Source organism: Hypanus sabinus, chromosome 11, assembly GCF_030144855.1.
Source record: "Hypanus sabinus isolate sHypSab1 chromosome 11, sHypSab1.hap1, whole genome shotgun sequence".
NCBI lineage: Eukaryota > Metazoa > Chordata > Chondrichthyes > Myliobatiformes > Dasyatidae > Hypanus > Hypanus sabinus.
In genome coordinates, this window is record NC_082716.1 from 63,048,867 (window position 1) to 63,074,340 (window position 25,474).

General features: G+C 39.5%; 2 protein-coding genes across 4 annotated transcripts in view; one reads left to right on the plus strand and one right to left on the minus strand.

Moving 5' to 3' along the window:
* LOC132402025 (testicular spindle-associated protein SHCBP1L-like) overlaps positions 1-7,270 on the plus strand; it is a 91,627-nt gene extending 84,357 nt beyond the window's left edge. The window contains exon 10 of the mRNA XM_059984488.1: positions 543-7,270. Coding sequence (XP_059840471.1) covers positions 543-788 — 246 coding nt within the window. The 3' untranslated portion in view covers positions 789-7,270. The remainder of the gene's footprint in view (positions 1-542) is intronic.
* A 137-nt stretch (positions 7,271-7,407) lies between these two features.
* The window catches only part of dhx9 (DEAH (Asp-Glu-Ala-His) box helicase 9), an 87,471-nt gene continuing 69,404 nt past the window's right edge, over positions 7,408-25,474 (minus strand). For all 3 annotated transcript variants that reach the window (XM_059984486.1, XM_059984485.1, XM_059984487.1), the window contains 7 exons: positions 24,836-24,947; positions 20,647-20,808; positions 20,399-20,526; positions 19,070-19,299; positions 17,900-18,015; positions 12,649-12,846; positions 7,408-8,749 (listed from right to left, as the gene is read on the minus strand). In XM_059984486.1, the coding sequence (XP_059840469.1) occupies positions 7,699-8,749; positions 12,649-12,846; positions 17,900-18,015; positions 19,070-19,299; positions 20,399-20,526; positions 20,647-20,808; positions 24,836-24,947 (1,997 nt within the window). In that variant the 3' untranslated portion in view covers positions 7,408-7,698. The remainder of the gene's footprint in view (positions 8,750-12,648; positions 12,847-17,899; positions 18,016-19,069; positions 19,300-20,398; positions 20,527-20,646; positions 20,809-24,835; positions 24,948-25,474) is intronic.

Consider the following 25,474-nt stretch of genomic DNA (forward strand, 5'->3'; position numbering starts at 1 on the left):
CCTCTTCCAGGAGGTTGCCCAGAGAATGCTCTTTCATTCTCTTTGTTGTACTGTACTCCCGGCGGGGGGGCTCTGAAACACCCAAAATCTCCAGACAGCTGAGTACCACAGAAAACTTAAAACTTACTGCACATGACGCACCAATTCCTGTCAAGTAATTAACTTTTAATATTTTCAAAGTTTATAAATTTACAAGAATCTAATTTCTATAGAGCATTTAAGTTAGTAATTAACTTTTAATTGAGCCTTTAAATATTGCTAAAATTGGTTGAGGGTGGGGCTCAAAGCTCTCTTCTTGTTAATGTGGTGTTAGTGGCATTGGTTTTAAGTCAGTGGACATTTCTGCAGGTGCAAAGCAACTAAATTCTGTGACCCATTTCTCATTCTTTGGTGATGAATTTGTGAAATGTCATGAGATGGTTTACTGTAATCAATATTCATTTCTTTGGCAGGAGGGAAAGTTTCCATAAAGATTATGGATGTGGTTGAGGGCAGTCCTGAGACATCACCTGATATTTAATTGTATGAAATATTTTTTTCAGGTTCTGCCACCACCAAAACTGAAACTCCATAATAATTACGTTCACTCCAATAATGGCTATGGTATTACCATAATTCAGCCAGATGGTAGACATTGCCACGATGCAGATGAAGGTGTATTGGAGTGTGCTGCAGGAGGTGACAAAGGAGACGATCTTTTGAAAGCTATGCAGAATTTGAGTCTTGAAATGAATAATAATAAATTTGAAAACAATTCAATGGGAGAAATAGGTGTAATTGTTTGTTAATTATGCTAATATGAAGTACTACAGGGTTAGAAATCCTGATCAATTTGCCTTGAGCCAAACTCAGATTTATAATTCTGAGTTGGCAATTGTTTCATCTTTTTATTTGCAGAAAGTACATTGTTTAAGAAAGGAATACAGCTCAGATATAAATTCAAAACAAATCAAAAATATAGTTCAGTATACAAAACTATGTAAACTAACTTCTCTGTCACTATGTCGGGAAGTTCCTTAATCTGTGCTTTAAACTTGTTTAAATTTCCAGCTTTCTGCCGCAAGCTTTAGGAAAAAATATATATATTTAAAGCTGATTGTTTACTTGCAACTTCCCTTTGCCACCTGAGTTTATGGTATTCCCACACGCATTTGATTCAGTTTATATTTAAGAGCAGAAAGGTTGAACATTTAGAATTTGTTACAAACATATACAAAGGCATTGAAATGGTACTGATGTTCAGAAGGGGGAAAAAAAAACAAAGAATGGCTCAGATTCATCCACACAGACATAACCTGAAGCCCTGACACTTAATAAAGGTCTTTGCAGCCTAACATCTAAAAGTACTAACCATCAACCAATGAAATAATGTACTTTTCAGTACAGTTTGTAGTTATTTAAGGGTATAATGGAGTATGTACTTATTTCATTAAATGATGTTTGAATTGCAGTGTCTTTTGAGATTACCTTATGAGCAATGTATTTAGAATTACAAACTTTCAAAATTATTTACAAATTTGAAATAAATCTGTATCAATAAGTCTTACTGATTTAAAGCTGCTTTATTACATTATCTACTGCTGACATCTAAAATGCAAGTGATTATAATTGATAATAAACTGATTTTTGAATTCAAATGATAATTGTTTCTGTAATATCACAGGTACACTACAAATGTCAAATGAAACTTAATGATGTAGATCCTGGATTATATTTTAAAATCATCTCTCAACTCTTCTAGCAAGAACAGGCAATGGCATTGCTGAATGAATACTGCAAACATTTACATAAGATACTTAATTGGTTCAACCACAAGAAACTGATACTACAGATAATGCCCAGTTTAGCTGAAGATTGCAATTTCATCAATTTGTTGACCGGTCATTACCAATTTAATTAAACAAGAACAGTCATGGAATTCAAAATTAGAGAAAAAAACTACTGCTTAATTTATTGAATCAAGATAGAATTAACCAGAACATTATGCTTTCAAATATTTGATTCATAAGTCAACCCCTTTAACAATACAGAACATCCAACAGTAGAGCACAGCACATCCCTTTGGCCCATGGAATTGTGCTGACCTTTTGACCTACAATAAATCTAACCCTTCCATCCTACACAGGCCTCCATTTTTTTTACATCCTGGTAGTGTTCTACACACCCACCATCCTCTGTGTAGGGGAAAAAAACTACCACTGACATCCCTTCTATACTTGCCTCCAATCACCTTAAAATTATGGCCTCTCATATTAGCCATTTCTGCCCTGAGAAAAAGGCACCGATTATTCATTCTATGCCTCTTAAACACATCAACTGACCTCTCATCCTCCTCTGCTCCAAAGAGAAAAGCCATAGCTCAGGTATGAAATAAGGGATTGTAGTCTGAAATTAGGAACTATGGCTGGATATAATTAGGCCTCGAGTTGGGATTTTAATCTAGTGTGGTCTTACAGCTAGGCTAGACCTGCAGTTGAGGCCTTAGTTTACAACTGGAGTGAGAATATGGAGTTGACAATGAGCCTAGAATAGTGGCTAGGGGTTGAAGCTTGATTAAAAACTTGAAACTGTCACTTGTGGTTGTCCCTATATGTGAAATTGGAGACCTCAGTTGGTGACTAATGTCTGGAGATTGAGAATGGACTTATGGTGAAGTTAGCATTGTGAAAAGTCTGCAGTAGCAGGGTTAGACAGCAAGACAGAAATAGGCAATGGGTGACTGGGTTGGGCCTGTGGTTTAGGCCTCATGTTGGTGTCTGTGATTGAGGATAAGATTGCAATTGGGTCTGCCTAACTTGGTGTTAGACCATAACATATAAGAGCAAGCTTAGGCTATTCTTCCTATTGAATTTGTTTTGCAATTTAATTTTTGCTGTTTTTACCCCCAATCCCATTCTCCTGTCTTCATCCTGTAACACTTAACCCATTTACCAATCAAGAAATTATCAATCTCTGCATTACATGCACCCAATTATTTGATCTCCACATCACTCTGTAACAACAAATTCCACAGATTCGCCATCCTCTGGCTTAATCTCTATTCTTGGACACTCCTACTAGTGGAATATCTTTTCTAAATTCACACCATCTAAACCTTCCAAATCAAGTACCTCAAGGGTAGTTGATATTGTTGACAATTAAATTCTAAAATTTTTGCTGAATTATAATTTACTTATTGAAAGCTACCAGATTCTGTAAGACCTGGAGTGATAGAGAGAGAAAGTGTGAGTGAAAGAGACTGAGAGAGAGAAAATGAGTGAGTGCATGTATTATGGATAAACCACTTAATATTCATTGGAAGTAACTAGAATCTATAAATATGGATCAAGTAAATACTTTGAAAAGTTTCAGCCAGTCTTCTAATGTGGCTTGGGTTGACATGTTCCTAACTACCCTATTAACTTTACCAAGAAACTTGGTAAATTGTTTAATGGGAAATTTGGATAAGTACATGGATGCAAAGCTATGATCTGGGTGCAAGTCAACGGGACTAGGCAGTTTGAATGGTTCGGCTTGGGCCAAATGGCCTGCTTTTGTGTAGTTTTCGATTACTATAACTGTAAATTATATAAAAGTTAGAAATATAAAATCACAAGGACAGAAAAATGTTAAGTGTCTGGCAAAATTGTAGTACAACATTTTCAGATTAGGCAAATCTCAGATTCCCTAGAAGGATAACCTGCTGGAAAAGCTGGAAGCAATTCCTTTTCAGGGAGACTTGCAAGGAAATTGTGGGGAATGGATCTTTAAAATGCAATGATACAGAAAATAAATTGAAAAGTTGTGTATCATCTGATGGAATCAAAAGTCACTATACCTATGCTTCTCGGGACATAGAGACCACTCTATTGTGCCTACCCTGATAACTTTAATGCTGCAAACAGGGGTAAAGTTGTAGCTGCCTCAGCACCTTTCCAATTATTTACTATCACCCAGCTTTAAGGGAAACCAAAATTGATTGTCTACCACGAAGTCAACATTGAATGTAAAAATTTTAAAAAAGGCTTTGGTTTCCACTGAACCTCTCTTAAATACACATTGCCACAGCAATGACCATGAATCATTTGAGGTCCATACACGATAATGCCTAGATCTCTTCTTCAAACTGTTATGAATGTACCACAGCTCTGAGGGGCCGAAGGGTGCGGGGTAGCCCCCTCCTTTGTGAGAATCACAAGATCACTATTGATTTGGGTCAGGAGACCCAGGAAATGAGGGAGAGACGTGCAGGATGTCACGTTTCTCCCCCCCTCCCCCCCCATAGCGATGTAAAGCTACGGGACATGGCCATTGTCTCCGGAAGACCAAGTTGTGTATTGAGTACTGTACTATTCATTGAAGCCCCTCAGGGGATGACCAGAGTGGCTGGTTGAGGGATTGCATCATCCCAACCTGACTGACATCTGAGACCCCGTGAGGAAGTATAAAAGAGGGTCTGGGGAACAACCCCTTCAGACGCACCAGAAGAAACGCTAGCGATCCCGTAATAGCGGGAAGCCATTTGAAGGAAGCCACGAAGGAGGCCTTGCCTGGGGCCTGGTGGCTGGTACCACGGAAAACGACTTGGAACTAACAACGGGGAACCAACACCCCCGACGCAACGGATTGGCCTCATAAAAGTCCCGGGCAAGTTTAAAACCATCTCTCTTAAACCCAAAAAGCTGCAGCTTGAAAGGACAGTGACTTTTATCTTTCCATCAGACAATACAATATCCCCTAGACCAGGGGTCAGCAACCTTTACCACTGAAAGAGCCATTTGGACCTGTTTCCCACAGAAAAGAAAACACTGGGAGCCACAAAACCCGTTTGACATTTAAAATGAAATAACACTGCATACAATGTTTTTTTTTGCCTTTATGCTATGTATAAACAAACTATAATGTGTTGCATTTATGAAATCGATGAACTCCTGCAGAGAAAACGAAATTACATTTCTGTATGCAACAAAAGCATTTTGAACTCTGAAAAAAAGACGTTGGGTTGAAGGTTACTTTTAAGTTAAATACTCAATGTCTATTTGAGTCCTTCTTGTATTTATGAAAAACGCCGAACTTAAATTTTCCGCCAGCAGCAAACCAAAAATAATGTCAGCCAGCTGTCAACCTGAAAAATAAAAGGACTATTTCACTGAACAATGAAAAAATATGAATATACGTAAAATAATAGGCAATTAAAATATTTATCATACTTGGTTAATGGGATTTCTGCTCCTGGACCTCAGCGCACAGCGTCTGCACATCAGGGCTGTATGACGTCACCTTCATCTTTACACAGGATCGCAAGCTGTCATCTGTGAGGCGTGCACTATGTTTGTTTTTAATAAAGTTCATGTTGGAGAACACCTGCTCACATACATATGTGGATCCAAAGATCGACAGGACTCCAAGCGCATACTTTTTAATGTTTACATAAATGTCGGGGATAGCATTCCATGTTTCAAACACAAGTTTGTCCGGTTTAGGAAGGTTTTCAATATCACTCCATTTGTGATTCTGAGCAAGAACGGCCTTCTGACGGGCAACATCTTCAAGGTCTGCTGTCAAGCGTCTAAACTTGGACACCCATATGTCTTTGTCGGCTATGTTGGCCAGTTCCATCTCAAGATCAGGTTGACTCACACCTGCCAATGCAGTCATATTCAGTAGGGATGGATCGATGCTTAGGGGAGTGACCGGGAAGGATAATGTGTTTTTTTCCTCTCTGAACTCACAGAAGCGTTTCCCAAACTATGTTTGCATTGCGATGATTGCAGAATGTAAATACTCCGAATTTATCATGTCGTGACCTTGTTTGAACTCTCTCAAATTGGGGAAGTGAGACAATGTGCCTTTCTGTAAATCTCTGGCAAGCACTGTCAACTTGTGCTCGAATGCCAAAACATCCTCCAACATGTGTAGGGCTGTACGTCCTTTCCCCTGAAGAGCTGTGTTCAGCGTGTTCAGGTGCGCTGTCATGTCTACCATGAAGTGTAGATTTTCCAGCTACTCTGGCTGTTCCAGCTCAGGAAAGGTGAGCCCTTTGCTGCCCAGGAAAGTTTTCATTTCTTCCAGACACGCGACAAAGCGTTTCAGAACCTCCCCTCTGGACAGCCAGCGATAAAAACACGTTGTAGCTATGTGCTACACGCAGTCAGTAAACTGCAGTCAAAGATAACTTTATTCGAACTAAACAGCCTTGCTTTTAAGCCTCCCTCAACCCGCCCCCCCCCCCATGGGCGCGGATGCTCCAAAAGACACATACTCACAAACCCCTGTAGGCTATCTCCCTTAGCCGGAACGCTGGCTAATTGTGAGCCGGTTCAGGTGTGCCAGGAAATGGGTCGCCACAACGTTTTATTTAGATTGTACAAGATCACCATAATCTTCAAATTTAGAATTACATTTCAAAAACTAACAAACTAACATAAAATACATTTTAAATACTCACCATTTATTTTCCAAAGCCACAGGGAGCCGCAGCACAGAGATGAAAGAGCCGCGTGTTGCTGACCCCTGCCCTAGACAAACGATAGAGCTATTGCTTAATTGATGATTATTATTATACCCGCGTTTTTAGATTGAGTATTGACGACGTATATTATCTGAATGTCTGTATTAATCTTATCTTTGTGCCCCTTTATAAATAAAGACTTTTAAAAATAGTACCATCAGACTTCAACGGACCTCTCTATCTTTGCTGGTAAGTGATCCAGTTACGTGAATTTCGTAACAAAACAATCTTTTAGTCTGAAGAATGCCCAGATGCGCAACACTCACACTGTCTTTGTGAATAGTATTTTTTAAATCTTTTCCACTCTGAAATTCTAGTATCCACCACTGACCAGTTACATCCAATCCCCTGCAGATAAACATCTGCTTATAGTGGTCAAGCCAAATCTAACCCTGACTGTTACATGCTTCTCAGTATAATGAACAAATAAAACATTTTGTTCTAAAACTCAGACATTGATCATTAATAAAATACTAACAATGGGCCCAATAACAAACCCTAAATGGCTCCACTGATGACCCATTCTCAACCAGCAGATTATCAAGGGTATATCATGGCCACACAAAGACCAATGAAATCTATGACCAGATAAACTTCAGTAATATGGAATGAGGAATAAGCATTGGTCAAAATACTGGTGCAAGTGAAATTTTTGTTGGTACAGAATACTTGCTGTATTCCCTTGACTCACTGGCACAGGACTCACGACTGGCTGTAGTAATGTTTATAAAATCCATTCATTTTAATATAAGGTAATAACTTTAACATAAGGCATTGTGACAATACCTCTCCATTTGAGTGCCTTTTTATAAATTTGCAGCAACATGTTCATTTATTGAATGGACCTAAAATAATAGGTAGCAAAAGAGTTTAATTTTACTATTTGTCATCAATGTATTTAATTATGCAAAAACACATCTTTTTTCCATCTTTTATTTCTTCTGCAATACAACAAAAATACGAACATATTGAAAACCATCCACTCTACACTTCAATGTGCTTGGACATTTAATTGGTATTTTAGATATCATAAGTATATACCCTTGCTGTAAGTGCACACTAAGTACAGAAAGTATTTGCAGAACTGAAACTGATCACATTTGCAATGTGCATGCACTGTTGTACATAAAATAATTAATACAAAGCCATGTTACTTATCAATCAATATAAATTGTGCACAAATGCAACTTTTGGTCATCTGCATTTTTCTAGAAGGCTCCTTTGCCTTCATATCCTCCTCCATAACCTGCCCCAAAACTCCGGTTCCCTCCATATCCACCACCACCACTGCGGTTACCACCGTATCCACCACCCTGGCTACCACTGTATCCTCCACCACCACTCTGGTTACCACCATATCCTCCACCACCACTCTGGTTACTACCATATCCTCCACCACCACCACTCTGGTTACCACTGTATCCTCCACCACCACCCTGGTTACCACTGTATCCTCCAGCACCACTCTGGTTACCACCATATCCTCCACCACCACCGTATCCTCCACCACTACCCTGGTTACCACCATATCCTCCAACACCACCCATGCTACCACCATATGCACCACCATCCTGGCTACCACCTTGTCCACTACCACCTAGGCCACTACTGTATCCACCACCACCCTGGCTACCACTGTAACCACCACTCCTGTTGCCACTATAACCACTACCACCTTGGCTACCACTGTATCCACCACTCCTGTTGCCACCGTATCCACCACCATCCTGATTACTACTGAATCCACCACCACTCTTGTTACCACCATATCCACCACTACCCAGGCTACTACCATATCCACTGCCGCCCAGGCTACCACCGTATCCACCGCCATCACCATCCTGGCTACCACCATATCCACCACCAGTACCCTGGCTACCACCATATCCACCAGTACCACCACGGCTACCACCATATCCACCAGTGCCACCACGGCCACCACCAAACCCACCAGCACCAGCACCAGCACGGCCACCACCAAATCCACCATCACTCCTGTTAGCACCAAATCCACCAGAATCCAGCTTACCACCATATCCACCTTTACTTTGGTAGCTACCATATCCTCCACTTTGGTAGCTATTGTATCCACCACCTCCTCCTCTCCCTCCTCCAGAAAAATATCCAGAACTATAACTGTCGCGGGACCCACCATAACCTCCTCCTCCCCTATAACCTGAACCACGACCACTCCCTCTTCCACCAAATCCTTGATTATCATAACGCGCCATTTTGGGAGGACGAGGACCATCACCAAATCTGTAAGAAATAAAATTAAGATAGTAAATTTCATTAGTCAAATTAACAGTAAGGAAAAATTATGCAAATTGCACAACTTAGTTGCTAATTTTTCCAGTTAATACTTCTCTCTATTCAATCCAAGGCATACCATTTAATCATATAAATTGCTTATGAACAAAATGGCACTTCTTGTAATAGGTCAAATAGGTCTTCAATCAGAATGTTCAGACAGAGAAGTGGCTTGTTCGTTCTTTATGTGCCGTGTTACATGGCATGAGTAATCATAGTGTTTCTATGACCATTATTGTTCTTGGCAAATCCTTCTACAAAAGTGATTTACCACTGCCTTCTTCTGGGCAGGGTCATCACAAGATGGGTGACCCCAATCATTATCAATACTCTTCAGAGACTGTCTGCCTCTTGTCAGTGGTCGCATGAAAAGGACATGATATAACCATATAACAACTACAGCACAGAAACCGGCCATCTTGGCCCTTCTCACCCGTGCCGAATGCTTACTCTCACCTAGCCCCACTGGCCCACACTCAGCCCATAACCCTCCATTCCTTTCCAGTCCATATACCTATCCAATTTTACTTCAAATGACAATACCAAACCTACTTCTACCACTTCTACCAGAAGCTCGTTCCACACAGCTACCACTCTGAGTAAGAAATTCCCCCTCGTGTTACGCTTGAACTTTTGCTCCCTAACTCTCAACTCATGTCCTCTTGTTTGAATCTCCCCTACTCTCAATGGAAAAAGCCTATCCACATGAACTCTATCTATCCCCCTCATAATTTCAAATACCTCTATCAATTCCCCCCTCAACCTTCTAAGCTCCAAAGAATAAAGACCTAACTTGTTCAACCTTTCCCTATAACTTAGGTGCTGAAACCCAGGTAACATTCTGGTAAATCTTCTCTGTACTCTATTTTGTTGATATCTTTCCTATAATTCGGTGACCAGAACTGTACACAATATTCCAAATTCAGCCTTACCAATGCCTTGTACGATTTTATCATTACATCCCAACTCCTATACTCAATGCTCTGATTTATAAAGGCCAGCATACCAAAAGCTTTCTTAACCACCCTATCCACATGAGATTCCACTTTCAGGGAACTATGCACCATTATTCCTAAATCACTCTGTTGTACTGCATTCTTCAATACCCTACCATTTACCATGTATGTCCTATTTGGATTAGTCCTACCAAAATGTAGCACTTCACACTTATCAGCATTAAACTCCATCTGCCATCGTTCAGCCCACTCTTCTAACTGGCCTAAATCTCTCTGCAAGCTTTGAAAACCTACTTTATTATCCACAACACCACCTACCTTAGTATCATCTTAGTATGCACCAGCTGATCATACAACCATCCACCACCTGCTCCCATGGCTTCACGTGACCCTGATCTTGGGGGGGGGGGGGGCACTAAGGAAGTGCTACACCTTTTCCAGGGTTGATCTACAGGCCAGTGGAGGGAAGGAGCGCCTTACACCTCCATTGGTAAAGACTTATCTCCAATCCACTTTGTTATATGGGAAACACAGACAACTACCTGTGCCTGCTCCTTTATTCACACACATTCACAAACAGGAATCATTGATGAACAAGAAACTTGGCTGAAAATCTATGGCAAATATATAAATGAAACTTACCCAGTCTAAAGGTACAGGTGAAAATGGTTTATTTGGACATACTGCACAGTACTACTGATAATATTGGGGAAGATTCATCTGCCTTACTGTACCATTTAAATGGCTGTGGTGTGTTCTTCGTGCCAGATGTTGGGAGAACTGGGAGACCCAGAGTCTCCCAGTGAGCTACATCTATGTAAAGTCCACCTGGCTGCAGCTCCTTGAAGAACGTGTTAGGGAACTAGAGCAGCAACTGGATGACCTTGAACTTGTTCGGGAGAGCAAGGAGTAATTGATCAAAGCTACCGGGAAGTAATCACCCCGAAGTTGCATAAGGCGAGTAGCTGGGTGGCTGTCAGGAGAAATGGAAATAGGTAATTACAGCAGAGCACATCTGTGGCCATTCTCCTCAATAGGGTACTTTTGTGGTGTATGGCCTCCCAGGAGAACGCCACGGCAACTGGGTTACAGGTGCTGAGCATGGGTCCATGGTGCAGAAGGGAAAGAGAGAGAAGAAGGGAGAGGTAGTGATAGGGGACTCAACAGTGAGGGGAACAGACAGGAGATTCTGTGGACACCCAGATGGCACGTTGCCTTCTAGGTGCCATGGTCAGGCAGATGTCAGATCGCATCCATATTTTGGGAGAGGGAAGGGGAGCAGCCAGGAGCTTTGGTACATTTGGTACCAATGACATAGGAAGGAAAACAGGTCCTGAAAAGAGAATTTAGAGAGCTAGGTAGAAGGCTGAGAAGCAGGACCTCCTGGGTAGTAATTTCCAGATTGTGGCACTCAGCAGTGAGGGTAGAAACAGTATGATTTGGCAAATAAATGCGTGGCTGAGAAGCTGTTGCAGGGGGCAGAATTTCAGGTTCTTGGATCATTGGAATCTCTTCTGGGGAGTGGTTCTGACCTGTTCAAAAGTGACAGGTTGCACCTGAAGCTGAGGGGGACCAATATTCTTGCAGGCAGGTCTGTTAGAGCTGTTGGCGAGGGTTTAAACTAATTTGGCAGGGGAGTGGGAACCGGAGTGAAGGGACTCAGAATAGGATAGATGGTAAAAAAGTAAAGATAGCATGCACACTTGTCAGGTAGGGCAGGCAGGTGATGGGATTTAGCCGCAGCTAATGGGCTGAGTATCAAAACATTAGGGAAGCAGAATCAGAAAGGATAGCAAATTCGGTACTCAAGGTGTTGTATCTAAATGTGCATAGTATAAGAAATAAGGTGGATGATCTTGTTGCAGTACTACAGATTGCCAGGTGTGATGTTGCAGCCATCACTGAATTGTGGCTGGTGGATGGTTGTAGTTGGGAATATCCAAGGTTACACGTTATATTGGAGGGATAGGAAGGTAGGCAGAAGGGGTGGTGCGGCTCTACTGGTAAGGAATGGCGTCAAATCGGTAGAAAGACGTGACATAGGATCAGAAGATGCTTAATCCTTGAGGGTTGAGTTAAGAAACTGCAAGGGTATAAGGACTCTGAAGGCAGTTATATACAGGCCTTTCAACAGTAGCTGGGAGGTGGACCACAGATTACAACAGGAGACAGAAAGGGTGTGTCAAAAGGGCAATGTTATGGTAGTCATGCAAGATTTTAGCATGCAAGTCGATTGGGAAAATCAGGTTGGTAATGGATCTTAAGAGAGAGTTTGTTGAACGTCTAAGGGATGGCTTTTTAGAGCAGTTTGTCCTTGAGCCTACTAGGGGTTCAGCTATCCTGGATTGGGTGCTATGTAATGCACCAGAGGCAATTAGGGAGCTTAAGGTAAAAGAACCCTTAGGAACCACCAATTTATATGGTGGTTGGTTAGTAACTAACAGCTCCCTCTTTATACAGCCTTCTGAGGACTTTTCTGAAAGCTTTGCATTGAAGCATTAGAATTCACATTGATCAGTTTATGAATGCTAATTAATGAGAGTGCTCTGAGAGCACTGAAACTTAATATAATTGAATTGACTTTATTTCTTACATCCTCCACATAAATGAGGAGCAAAAATCTTTACGTTATGTCTCCGTCTGAATGTGCAGTATGCAAATTATAGTAACTTGTCATAAATACCACGTACAGTAAGATATACAACAGGACAGTCTATATAGCTTATAATTGTGTTAGTGTGAATTAATGAGTCTGATGGCCTGGTGGAAGAAGCTGTCCCAGCGTCTGTTGCTCCTGGCTTTTATGCTGCAGTACATGGTAGCAGCTGGAATAGTTTATGGAATAGTTCAGCTGGATCACTGAGTGTCCTGAATACTTAAAATGCAGTTTACCTTGAGTTTAACATAAGATTAATGCCTGCTGCTCCAGGTTTTGAAATCTGCCGAATCACATTCAGCAAGCGTTCATGTTTGGGATCCAGATGCCGTACAAATTCAGGATCCTTAGCAACTTCGACAACCAGTGCCTCCATTCCTGCGCGCAAAGCAACAATTGCAGCTGCAGCATAGTGTGACATCTTCAACTTTATCCTACAAGGCAAAAATTATAATATCATAAGCATTTCAAGCAACCAACACAAAAAGGATCAAAATGGTACGGTTGCTCTCCCGGGAAACAATCATTCAACAAACATTTGAACTTATTTTTTCAGGAAACAAGTCTTGCTGCAAAACAAAGAGATAAATCATAAAAATATCGTTTTACAGCTTTTCTAAGATGGCTAAACTTGACACAGAGATCTTTTGAGAACAAGTTAAAGAATATGGCATAACTTACAATGTAACATACAAATTTCATCTGATAAGGTGAGTATCTGATTGCACACTGGATAAAATTCAAAGCTCCACTTTATTATCACTGAATGGGTTAAACTGTACAACAAAAACACGGTAGCGCAGTGGTTAGCACCGCACTATTACAGCTCGCCCCATCAGAGTTCAATCCTGGTGTCCTCCGCAAGGAGTTTGCACGTCCCCCGCATGAAACATGGGTTCCCTTCACAGTCTAAATTCACGCCGGTTAGTAGGTTAATTGGTCATTGTAAATTGCCCTGTGATGAGGCAAGGGTTAAATTGGTGGATGCTGGGCGGTGGGGCAGAATGGGCTAGAAGGATATGTTCCATGTCGAATCTCTAAAAAGATAAATGAATCCCAGGTGCAAGATTATATAAGTGGGGGGGAAATGGTGACAAAACAGAGAGGGACAAGCAGGAAATGCAGTTCATCTAATGTAAATGGAATCAAAAGTTGTTTGATAAAGTGATAACTGGCTTATAAAAAAATTTGAAGCTCATGGCAGAACAGGAGCAGCAAGCAGTGAGAATAATTTTTAAAAAGTAGTAACTAGGAACAAAGGCTAGTGGCAAAGGGCATTGTTTTGGACTAGGTTGAAATGAACAGTAGTATTCCTCCTGGTATTAGAACTATAACCACTACATATTTCTAATAGATTCAGTCAAAATATATCCAGACTAATTCCAAAAACTGCAATGATATAAAGCCTGGAAGTGTTGTGTACTGTGCTGAGGCTAGTAATTGACTTCAACAACATGCAGTCTGGTTAGTGGGCACAGAGCACATAAAACTTATTTCAGCTAAACAAGGTGTCTCATTTCCATGAGAAAAATGAAGGGAACAACTATTCACTAGAGAGCATAATTCTGAAAGAGCCACACTGATAAAATAAATTTGGAATGTAAATGCATAAATCAAGGACAAGTTAAACTGGACAGATTAAGCTGGTGGTTTTAAAAAAAAAGCAAATGTGACCCTGGTGATTGGAAAATAAACAAAAGAAAATCAAAGCAAACCTCCATCAAATGTTGTTTTGGCTGCTAAGTGAAGACTGTGTCCAGGCTTTTTAAAATAAGAATTGAAGGCCGAAGAATGGGTCAGAGAAGATTTTCCCATATGATTTCAGAAACGAATTAGAGAGCAGAGAGGCTGGAGTTTGTCTCCTTTGGAACAGAGTAAGCTGTGTACTTGAGAAGGGTGAAAAACCCAGAACAGAAAATGAATTAGCAAAAAGCCAAAAATAGTTAACATGAGACAAGTTTGAAACAGTTGGTTTGAGTCAGGAGTACATTGTTAGGTTAACAGTGGAAGCATATTCAGTTATAGCACTCAAGAGAGCTGATTGAATATTTGAAAGGAAAGAATTTGCAGGGTTATGGGGAAGACAGGATATCGAATGACCAGCTACATTGCTCTCAAATAAAACTAGTTATGAACATATATTGCAATTCAAAAGTCTGTCCTTATTAAAAGCTGTTTTTGTATTTTCAATAAAAATAATTAATAGGAACAAGTCAATATCATTTTTCTAAAACTTTCATCCACAAAGTTATGAGGCATGGGATACATGGGAACTTGGCAGCATAGATTCAGAATTGACATCATTCAAGTTCAAATTCCCAAACAGTACAAATTTAAGTTTTGTTGCCATTCAACCATACACGAATACAGCTTTCCTCCAGCAGCAAGGTGCAAAACACAATACCAACAGTCATAAACAGTACAAGGCATATATAGCACATATAAAATAGCAGTAAGCATGCAGTCACACACAAAGTCCAAGTGTGTGCCAAGTCTGAGTCCATGAATGTTGTCACCAAAAACAAGTCTGCTGTTTGTTTTCACCAAATGAACACTATAGGGCAGCACTGATGGAAAGGGACAACCCTTCCCCATATCCAACATGGATGCCATGCCACACTTCCTGGGCAGCTGAAATAGGTGACACCATAACATGAGGCCTCGCAGCTTCCCTAGCATCAGTCTTGACAGTTAACCAGTGAACTAGTACACTCAAACCCCACTTATTGCTGAGGATGCATTCCTCAGAGGTAGAGCGCTATGTAAATCAGTGCTACGCGGAGTCATTATGACATTATGCAAATGGACACGTGTCTGATTTTTAGAAAATCAAACCCGAGCTATGTATTATTTTATGTATACACAGTAATTCGTGGAGTAACAAACATGCAAATAGGCCTGACCTGTACACATCACAGCAGCAGCAGAGAGAAGTGGGTGGTGGTTACATGTTAGAGGAGGGACCAGGCTGTGGCTCTTCCTCTAACTTTGGCTTCTTCTTCAAGTAGGCATCAAGATTTGACTACCTTTTCTTGTTTCCTCTCAGAAAGCAGTTTTCAGTAGCAGAATTCATTTCGAGAACACTTCTCTCTGCCTTGTTGCCTCACTCCCGGTCAGGGCTGCTATCAATGAACCAGTCCATGATTGGTGATGCTTGTGCTGAGGAAGTTTGTGGTGAGGTTTTTTTTGCTGGTACTTTCTCTTCTTCCATCCACGTCCTCAGATTCAACCAGGATTTGTTGCTCTGTCAATTCTCAAAGCTCTTTGTTATTAAGGCTTTCACCAAGAGAATGCAGTAGTTCTTCAACATCGCCATCATTAACATCCTTAGGTGGCATCACTTGCAGTTTCACATCCATGCTGATGCTTTCCCTAGATATCTTAGATGTACTACCCTCACTGGAAGTTGCAGACCATTTTCCAGACATTATAGGTGGGGGAAAAAATAGAATAAATTGGTGAGGGAGCAAGAATATTTACACATGCGGGGAAGGCAGAGTGTGAACTAATACATAATTGGCTGTGAGCGACTCAGAGCATATGTAAAGAAATCTCATTGGCTGATTGAATGCTTACTGTCTTGAAAAGTTCTGTGTTGTTTAGAATGAACTTTCGTCATTTAAAAATACTTCAATAAAAATTGAATAACCACATTGTAACGAATAAGTGCTATGCAGGGCAGCATTATGTGGGGCCTGAGTGTACTCCACATTATATATGTCCAACAGGGTTTTGTGATCATAAGAAAAACATCCAAGACAATCACTCGCTGTTACGACTGCAGCAGGTCCAGCTCCTCCACCAATGAGCAACTCACTGATGGGGTAGATCTGCAGTATCTGAAGTTCTTACTGTTCAGAAGAGTATTGCAATCATTAAAGAAAGATGTTTAAAAGACAGTAACACCTTTAGTTGGTCCTGTAAAAGCTGTCATATTTGACAGCACTGTTATCTTAAAAGAAAAAAGGACATCACATGCATTTCTCCCTCCACTACTGGTAGTGTCTAAAGAGGATACTGCTTCAAAATTGCAACATCTATCAAGTCTTCCCACCGCATGGCCCATGCTGTGAATTTGCAGCTACCTTCAGGCGGAAGGTACAGAAGTCTTAACTCCCTCACCACCAGGTTCAAGAACAGCTACTTTCAACCACTTGGTTCTTGAACCAGCCAGCAAAACCCTAATAACTACAGTTCAGCAACGCTATGAACATTTTGACCAACTTGCACTGAAATGGACTTTTGTTTTTGGTCTAATTGTGTTCTCCTGTAAAATAATTTATTACTGATTTATGTTTTTCCTGTGAATGATGCTTATATGCTACTGTATAGGCCTGTTATGCTGTTGCAAGTGAGATATCATTGCATCTGTAATGCCCTTCCCTTGGACAACACTGGTGGTGTGGAGAGGGGAGACTTGCAGCTTGGGCAACTGCCGGTCTTTCATAAAAAAAAACCCTGCCCAGGCTTGTGCCCTGGAAATTTTCCAAGGTGCAAATCCATGGTCTATCAAGACTAACGGAGGCCTACACACACTACACATCATTGCATCTGTGCACACATGCTCTTGTGTTTGACAATAAACTCAACTTTGACTTTGAAAACCAAAGACTGAATTTGCTGGAAACACTCAGCAAGTCAAGAGAGAGAAACCATTTGGGAACACTGGGAGGGCTGCCTATAAAACAAGTCAAAATCAACCTGACATTACCTTACTGAAATTTATAACATTCATATATGCTCTTAATAATAAGTACCTTATTGTTCCCTGGTGGGCAGTTATCTTGTTACAGCAGCAGTATTTAAAAACACATTTAGCAATACTAATTAATAATAATATATTAATAATAAAATACAGAATAATATACACAATAATTTACCAATGTGCAGTACTGTGCAATAATCATGTGTGAAATAATAAAACAGAGACTATTGTACTATGATGTGTGTTCTCCTGTTGCACAGAGGTGAACTGTTGTATACGCTTATTGAATTTGGTAGGGAAGATTTTCTTTAACGATCGTTGTGACAGCAGAGCTGGTTGAGTCTGTTTTGAAAGGGTGCTGCTCCACTGCTTATCAAGGAGGTCATGGAGAGGATGTGCCTGATTGTCCATAATGAATAGCAGTTTGTTTAGTGACCTTTGTTCCACCACCGTAGCCAAGGATAGATCCAGCCTTTTTATTGAGTTTATTTAGTCTTTTTGCATCATTTAAATGCCTTCTCCTGCACAAAAACATGGGAATGCTATCACCCTTCAAGAAGATGCAATCCTAACTTGGAAATGCATCATCATTCCTAGACCTCCAAAACACTAATGGAGTAACTTCACCATCACTAAGCTTGTGACTTGCCATCAACTCAAAGGCAAAATATTGCTGAGATCACTAGTAAAACACATATCTTGAAAATAACAGAAAACTGTAAATAATATTCCTTCAAGAATCATGCTGAAACATTCAAAAACACCAATTTAAAGTTTCTTACCATTCATCCATCAAAATAATATCACCATTTCCTGTCACCTTCTTTGAACCATAAAACAGCAGTTGGAGTGGACTAACTAAAGTCATCGCCTTTGCAGATACAGCACGGGTTCGGATCTGAAGAATAATAAAGAATCACATACCCAAGTAATCTAAATATCCATTGATTTTCCCCAAACACTTCATTTAAAAGAACAAAAGGGGGAAAAAAGGGTTATATATATAAATAAATAATTGTTGCTATACATAGTTTTGTCCCACAAAGACTGTATCTGGTGTAACACATTAAGAATCAGTATTAAATTAGCATCCAGTTTCAAAGTCCACTAACTTTGGTAAGACAGAAAGAAATTCTTGAACACTGTTCAAAGACTATTACGTTTATTCACATTATCTGCTTCTTCATCTTGGAAAACTTGTATTTAACACTTAGAATGTGACTGGACTGCAGCTTTCCAAACAGCCAAGGAAGGAACTTTTGCATCAATCTGCATGATTAGATCCAATAAAATGTGCAATCCAACTTAACTTAAGAATCAAGGAATCATGCTGCCTTGCAGCATATTGAAGCTGAAAGGAGAATTCAAAGCAGATTGGGAGAACAATAGCTCCTGAAATACTCAATTTAAAATAAATCTTAAATTTTGTTTCAACATGCATAGCAACTAGTTAATTGATTTTACTGAATTCAATAATCTCTCAATTCATGTGTTCAATTGTTTCTGCACAGGATATCCCTGTTGCACAAGTCAGAAAGTTCAATGGCTAGATTAATGTGATCAGAATTCTTGTTTCAAGTGTTCAACATTCCCTAAGGATCACTGCATTCTTGGAGAAAAGCTAACTACAGTATATGAACCAATGGAAGTCAAAAATTGACCATTCCATATACATTAAAATATGCTTCTTAATTTACATTTTACCTCATTTTAATGAGGATTAGAATTAGATAATAGCTGGGGATTGTGGTGAAAGAGGGTAAATTGGAAAGTGGAGAATAAAATAAAAGATAAATTTAGTCCGCAATTTCCACTCCCACCAAAGTTATCTTGAATATTCTGCAAAAATAATTAAGGATTATGGTAGTAATGAATTTGAATGTGAAACCTGAGTCCAAAATAGCTATACATCTCGCTCCGGACAATGAGAAATGCTCAGTTATGTTACTCACCTTTTCCCCAAACACAAAGAACGGAGAAGGATATTTTGAATCTTGATTGCTGAAAGGACAATTGACAGAAGACTTGTGGATAAGTGCATTGCGCCCCTCTGTTGTTAATATTTTCCGCTTTTCCTTGTGGTAGCAGACATTAGGATACAGTCCAAAACACAGAAGCGAAATAATCAGGTCAAGATTATTATCTGGTCCGGTATTATTAAATACCTGTGTCATCAGACATTCTATTGAGAAGGAATGAGAGAGAGAAACCCTTGTTCAATATTCAAACTGTACTTGTTTAAAAACCACATATTCCCACCTAAACAATATCAAACAAAGGAAGTATCAGCTGGCATGTAACTGGCTTGAAATCACAATATAAACGATGTTGCCTGATTTGCTGAGTTCTTCTAGCACTTTGAATACGTTGCTCAAGATTTCCAGCATCTGCTGAATCTCTTGTGTTCACAATATAAAAGTCTGCCATTCAGGTCACCAGAAGGTAGTGAATCTTAGCAGTTCTGTCAGTTCTCATTGAGAATATTAATGACAGGAGATAGATCTATGAATGTTAAATGAATGAAAGAATGTGGAGTTTGTATGCAAAGGTTGCCCTAATTCAGAAGATTAGCCTGGAAGATTTAAGTAAGAAAACTTAATGTTTAAACCTCAAAAGGATTTTTTTTAAAACTAAAGGCAAAATATTGTTCTGCTGCAAGGGAGACAAACACGTGGCTCTTTCAATAATTCTTTGAAGTATTGGCATAAAATTAATAGACCAAACTGACAAACCCCAAGTTTTAAGATTCTATGATTTTTTTTAGAATTAGCATTGTGTATGACAGGCTGACAGTATTCACTTAGTGCTGTCTCCAGTGCATTCTATCAAGACTATTTAATAACAGTCCTCACACAATGAGCAAATTTAATTATATTATGCTCTATGATTCCTGATATTAAAAAAAATTATTTTGTACGAGGAGTGATTCATGATTTTGTGGCCTAAAGTAGGAGTCAATTTTAGAAAGCCTAGTACATTTATTTTTCAACATAGTCCCCTCTTACATTTACACACTTAGTCCAGCAGTCATGGAGCATACGGATCTTGGACCTCCAGAAAGTGTTCGTGGCCAAAGGTAGAAAGAGATGAGTTATACAGCTCTCGTTACATGCACATACAGGTCAACTCTTTGAGTGATTATGCAGAAAGTTTGATGTTAATAACCCATTTCCTTAGGCCACAAACTTATCAATCACCCCTCATAAGAGCACCAACTAGAATGAACAAACAACCTGGCAACAGTGCGCTAGATTTTAAAAGATTAAAAAATATACATGTACCTTCAGGAAAGCCAGAGTTGACGAGAATGTCCTTCAGCTGAACCTTGGCTTCCCACGTCATCCGTAAAGTTGCCATGTTTAACCTTTTATGCTCACAAAATCTGATTTCTGCATCTTCCCCTCCCATTCTAGGAATAAAAACGTATCAATGCTCAAATGTATTTCACTTGCCAGAATTATAGCAATACTGTGCAGAAATGGAATACAGTTTGGTATTTATAAATATCCCTGCCCATTCATTGGAATACCTTGCATCATCCCAGGCTTGAAATACTGAAAGTAGAGCCACATGATCTGAAAATCTTGTTCCTGCAAAATTCCTGTGCACATAGCCCAGACGTTTGCCTTCATTAATAAAAGGCTCTGGAAAACAAGTAGCAGCAGATATGGTGCACACAGCATCACCAACACTGCAACAAATAAAAACAATCCACTTTAAGATTTTCATCCATTTTCCAACTTCATTAAAGACATTTCAAAATACGGAAAAACATTTGCCATACTAGACACATTCAAACAAAATAATGAACACGTCAACTAATGGATTTCCCAAGATGTATCACTGGTTTAATGCCAAACCCTTAACAAGTCGATGTTAAAAACATCATATTCTAAATTCAAATCTAACTTGAATTTTGCTGCAACCAAACTTAACTTAAACAGGAATTTACTTCCTAATTTAGGTCTCACATTTGAAGAAGTTGAGGAATTGAGTGTATCCATGTATTTTCCAGACCCCTTACAAAAAGCAGTTCGAAGAAGTTTAGTGTACTATCATAATTCTATTTTTTTTACCATTTAAGGTTTTACCCCCGTTGGAGCTTTAGGCTCATAGCATTGAACTCCAGATGCAAGCTGACTTGAATCAAATCTTGTTTGATAACACTTGCACCACCAGTACCCACTGAGTTCTCCTCGTTCTCTGATAGCAGGTGCAAAACTTAATATAGGCATGACCATCATACCATATGACATAGGAACAAATTAGGCCATTTGGCCCATCGAGTCTGCTCTGCCTTTCTACACAGCTGTTCCATTTTTCATCTCAGTGACAATCTCCTGCCTTTTCCCCATATCTCATCATGCCTGATCAATCAAGAATCAATCAACCTCTACCTTAAATATACCCAATGACTTGGTCTCCACAGCTACCTGTGGCAAAGAATTCCACAGATTTACCACTTACTGGCTAAAGAAATTCCTCCTCAACTCCATTCTAAAAGGATGGTCCCCTTTTCTGAGAATGTTTCCCTGGTCTTAGACTCTCCCACCAGACGAAACATCCTCTCCACATCCACTCTATCAAGGCTTTCAACATTCAATAGATTTCAATTAAGTCACCCCTCATTCTTCTAATTCCAGTGAATAGAGCCCCAAGAGCTATCAAATGCTCTTTATGTGATAAGCCATTCAATCGTGGAATCATTTTTGTGAGCATGCTTTGAATCTTCTCCAGTTTCAGCACATCCTTTCTAAGATAAATTGCTCACGATACTCCGTGAGGCCTCACCAGTACTTTATAAAGGGTCAACATTACATCTTTGTTTTTCTATTCTAGTCCTCTTGAAATGAATGCTAACATTGCATTTGCCTTCCTCACCAGACTTACCCTGACTCTTTTGTAGCTTTTCTCCATTTAGAAAACAATCAACCTTTCCATTTCTTCTATCAAAATGCATGACCATACACTTCCTGACACTATTCCATCTGCCATTTCTTTGTCCATTCTCCTAAAGTCTTAAGTCCTTGTCTCTCTACTTGCTCGAAACTACCTGCCCTTCCACATATCTTCATTTCAACTGCAAACATTTCAACAAAGGCACAAATTCCATCATCCAAATCACTTACATATAATACAAAAGGAATTGGTCCTAACACAGACCCCTGTGGAACACCACTGGTCACCGGCAGCCAGCCAGAAAAAACTTCTTTTATTCCCATGCTTTGCCTCTTGCCAAGCAGCCAGTCTCATCCATTCCTCTAATCTTTCCTGTAATACCATGGACTCCTAGCTTGTTAAATAGCCTCATGTGTGGCATCTCGTCAAATGCCTTCTGAAAATCTAGGTACACAACATTAACTGATTCTCCTTTGTCTTGTTATTGCTTCGAAGATTTGTCAGACAATATTTTCCCTTGAGGAAACCATGCTGATCACGGCCTACTTTATCATGTTTCTCCAAGTACCCTGAGATCTTGTCCTTAATAAGCGATTCCAACATATTCCGAACCACTGAGGTCCAGCTAACTTGCCCATAGTTTCCTTTCTTCTGCCTCTCTCCCTTCTTGAAGAGTGGAGAGACATTTGTAATTTTCCATTCCTCCAGAACCATTCCAGAATCTATTGATTCTTGCAAGATCATTACTAATGCCTTCACAATCTCTTCAGCCACCTCTTTCAGAACCATGGCGAGTGTATCTTCTATTCCAAGTGGCTTATCTACCTTCAGAACTTTCAGTATCCCAAGCAACTTCTCCTAAGAAATGGCAACTTCATTCATTTCTACCCCCTAAATGCTCTTGACCTTTTGGCACTCTTCCATAGTGAAGAATGATACAAAATACTTATCCAGCATTTCCTTGCTCCCCATTGCTACCTCTCCAGCATCATTTTCCAGTGGTCCAATATCTACAATCACCTCTTTATTTACACTTTATATATCTTCAGAAACTTTTGCTGTCTTCTTTAATATTACTGGCTAGGTCACCTTCGTATTCCTTTTTTTTTACCTTTATGACTTTTTTTAGTTGCTTTCTGTTGGTTTTTAAAAGCTTCACAATCCTCTAACTCCCCCATTAAGCTTTCCCCTATTATATGCTCTCTCTTTAGCTTTTATATTGGCTTTGACTTTTCTTGTTAGCATGGTTGTGTCATCTTTCCTTAAGAATACTTCTTTCTCTTTGGGATGTATATAGAATCCTGTACCTTCCAAATTGCATCCAGAAATTCCAGCCATTGCTGCTCTGCCGTCATCCTTGCCAGTGCTTCTGGCCAACTCCTCTCACATACTTGTGTAATTCCCTTTACTCCACTGTAATATTGATACATCTGACTTTAGCTTCTTGTTCTCAAATTATTCACAATACTCCAAGTGAGGCCTCACCAGTGCTTTATAAAGTTTCAACAATACATCCTTGCCTCTATATTCTAGTATTCTTGAAATGAATGTTAATATTGCATTTGCCTTCCTCACCACACACTCAACCTGCAAATTAACTTTTCTGAAATCCCGCACAAGGGTGCCCAAATCCCTCTGTGCCCTCAAGCTTTTTAAATTTTCTCTCCATTTAGAAAATAATCTGCCCTTTTACTTCTTCTACCAAAGTGCATAACCGTACACTTCCTGTCACTGTATTCCATCTGCCACTCTTTGCCCATTCTCCAAATCTGTCCAAGCCCTTCTGCAGCTTCTCTACTCCTTCAAAACTACCTGCCTCCCCCAACCTATCTTCGTATTGTCCACAAAATTCTCAACAAAGCCATCAATTCCAGCACCCATGTCATTGACATACAATGCAAAAAAAGTGGTCCATTTTGCCCTTGATGAATTTCCTCTGGCATGATTGAGTAGGGTTGGAGAACATCTGATATTCACTTTCTTATCTACTGTACTGTGCATTAAATCCCAAGTACTATGCACATTCACTTAACATCTGGTCATTTGGAGCATTTTGCTGCCTACCTGGAATTTACATACACGTATGAAAGGAATCTTGGAATGTAAACATATTGGAACAATATCAGAAACAAATTTAATTCAAGAACTATGTAAATAGAAAATAATTATGTGTTAAAGATATATCGAAGAATTTCTATGTCAGGACTAAAGTCATTATGTAGTTTCAATCTGTCCTCAGATCTCAAGTTGCAGAAGTTTAATTTACATAAATTATTCAAATGAAAACTATTATGTAGGGCACTCAGAAATCCTTTCTCTTACATCTCAAAGACAGGCTTCCATTTCAATATCCTTAATGTGAAGTACAACAAAAGCAAATTAAATTTGTAATCTATAGACAAAGAAGCCACCTATTAATACATAGCACAGTTTTGTTTCACAGATCCTCATTTGGCAAAAAGGATGCATTAAACAGGATGTGGCGAATTTCACAGAAATATGCACTAAATGTAGTGTAGCAGTTAAAGTGACAGTATTCCAATTCGAGGTATTAGAATGCCATTTATAAGGAGTTTGTATGTTGTTCCGGTAAAATGTGTGGGTTTCCTTCGGGTGCTCGTTTCCTCCCATATTCCAAAGACATATCGGTTAGTAAATTAACCGGGCAGTGCAAGTTATTAGGCTGGATGGGCAAATTCCCTACTTTATCTTGAAAAAATAATTTAATAAATGTTTTGAATTCCATATCCTGGTACTAAAGAAGCACTGTTGGATCTTATTGAATACAATCTTTTCAAGTAATCTTTGCTTTGACTTACTGGAAAATGCAGCCCATAATCATCATTTTGCCTAGGCGTGGTTCAATAGGAAGCCGAGCTAAGATGCGGCCCAATGGAGTCAACTCATCATTGGTATCCAAAGCATCAAGTTCTGATGAAGAAAATACATTTTATTAAAAATACATTTATACTACTTGCAAACAAACCATTACTTATGTGTAGGCATCAAAGTATGATCTGAAGTAAGCAATTTATGTGCTGGAAAGAGATTTTTATGACAATGAATCAGCAACATACTTGCTTATTTACATATTTCAACATTTCTACAGAATGTAGTCCCTATTCCTTCAGGTTCAGAGTTTTGAAATATTAAGAGCAATATTTGAAATTTGTGTCAGATGCAGTACGTATACAAGATGTCTCTTATGCTGCAATAATTTAGAGAGCATAATTATGCAGCAAGTAGACCTGCCACACAATTCCTGCATCCCAGCTTTAAACTGGACATGAGGTACAGTCTGTGTAAAGTTTACATATTCTCCCCAAGACACAAATTTCCAGGTGCTATAATTTCCTTCTACATCCTAAATACTTGCAAGCAGGTTAACTGGCCACTATAAAATAACTGAATTGTAGGTGAGAGCAGGAAAATTAGAAAGAACTTGATTAGAAGTAACA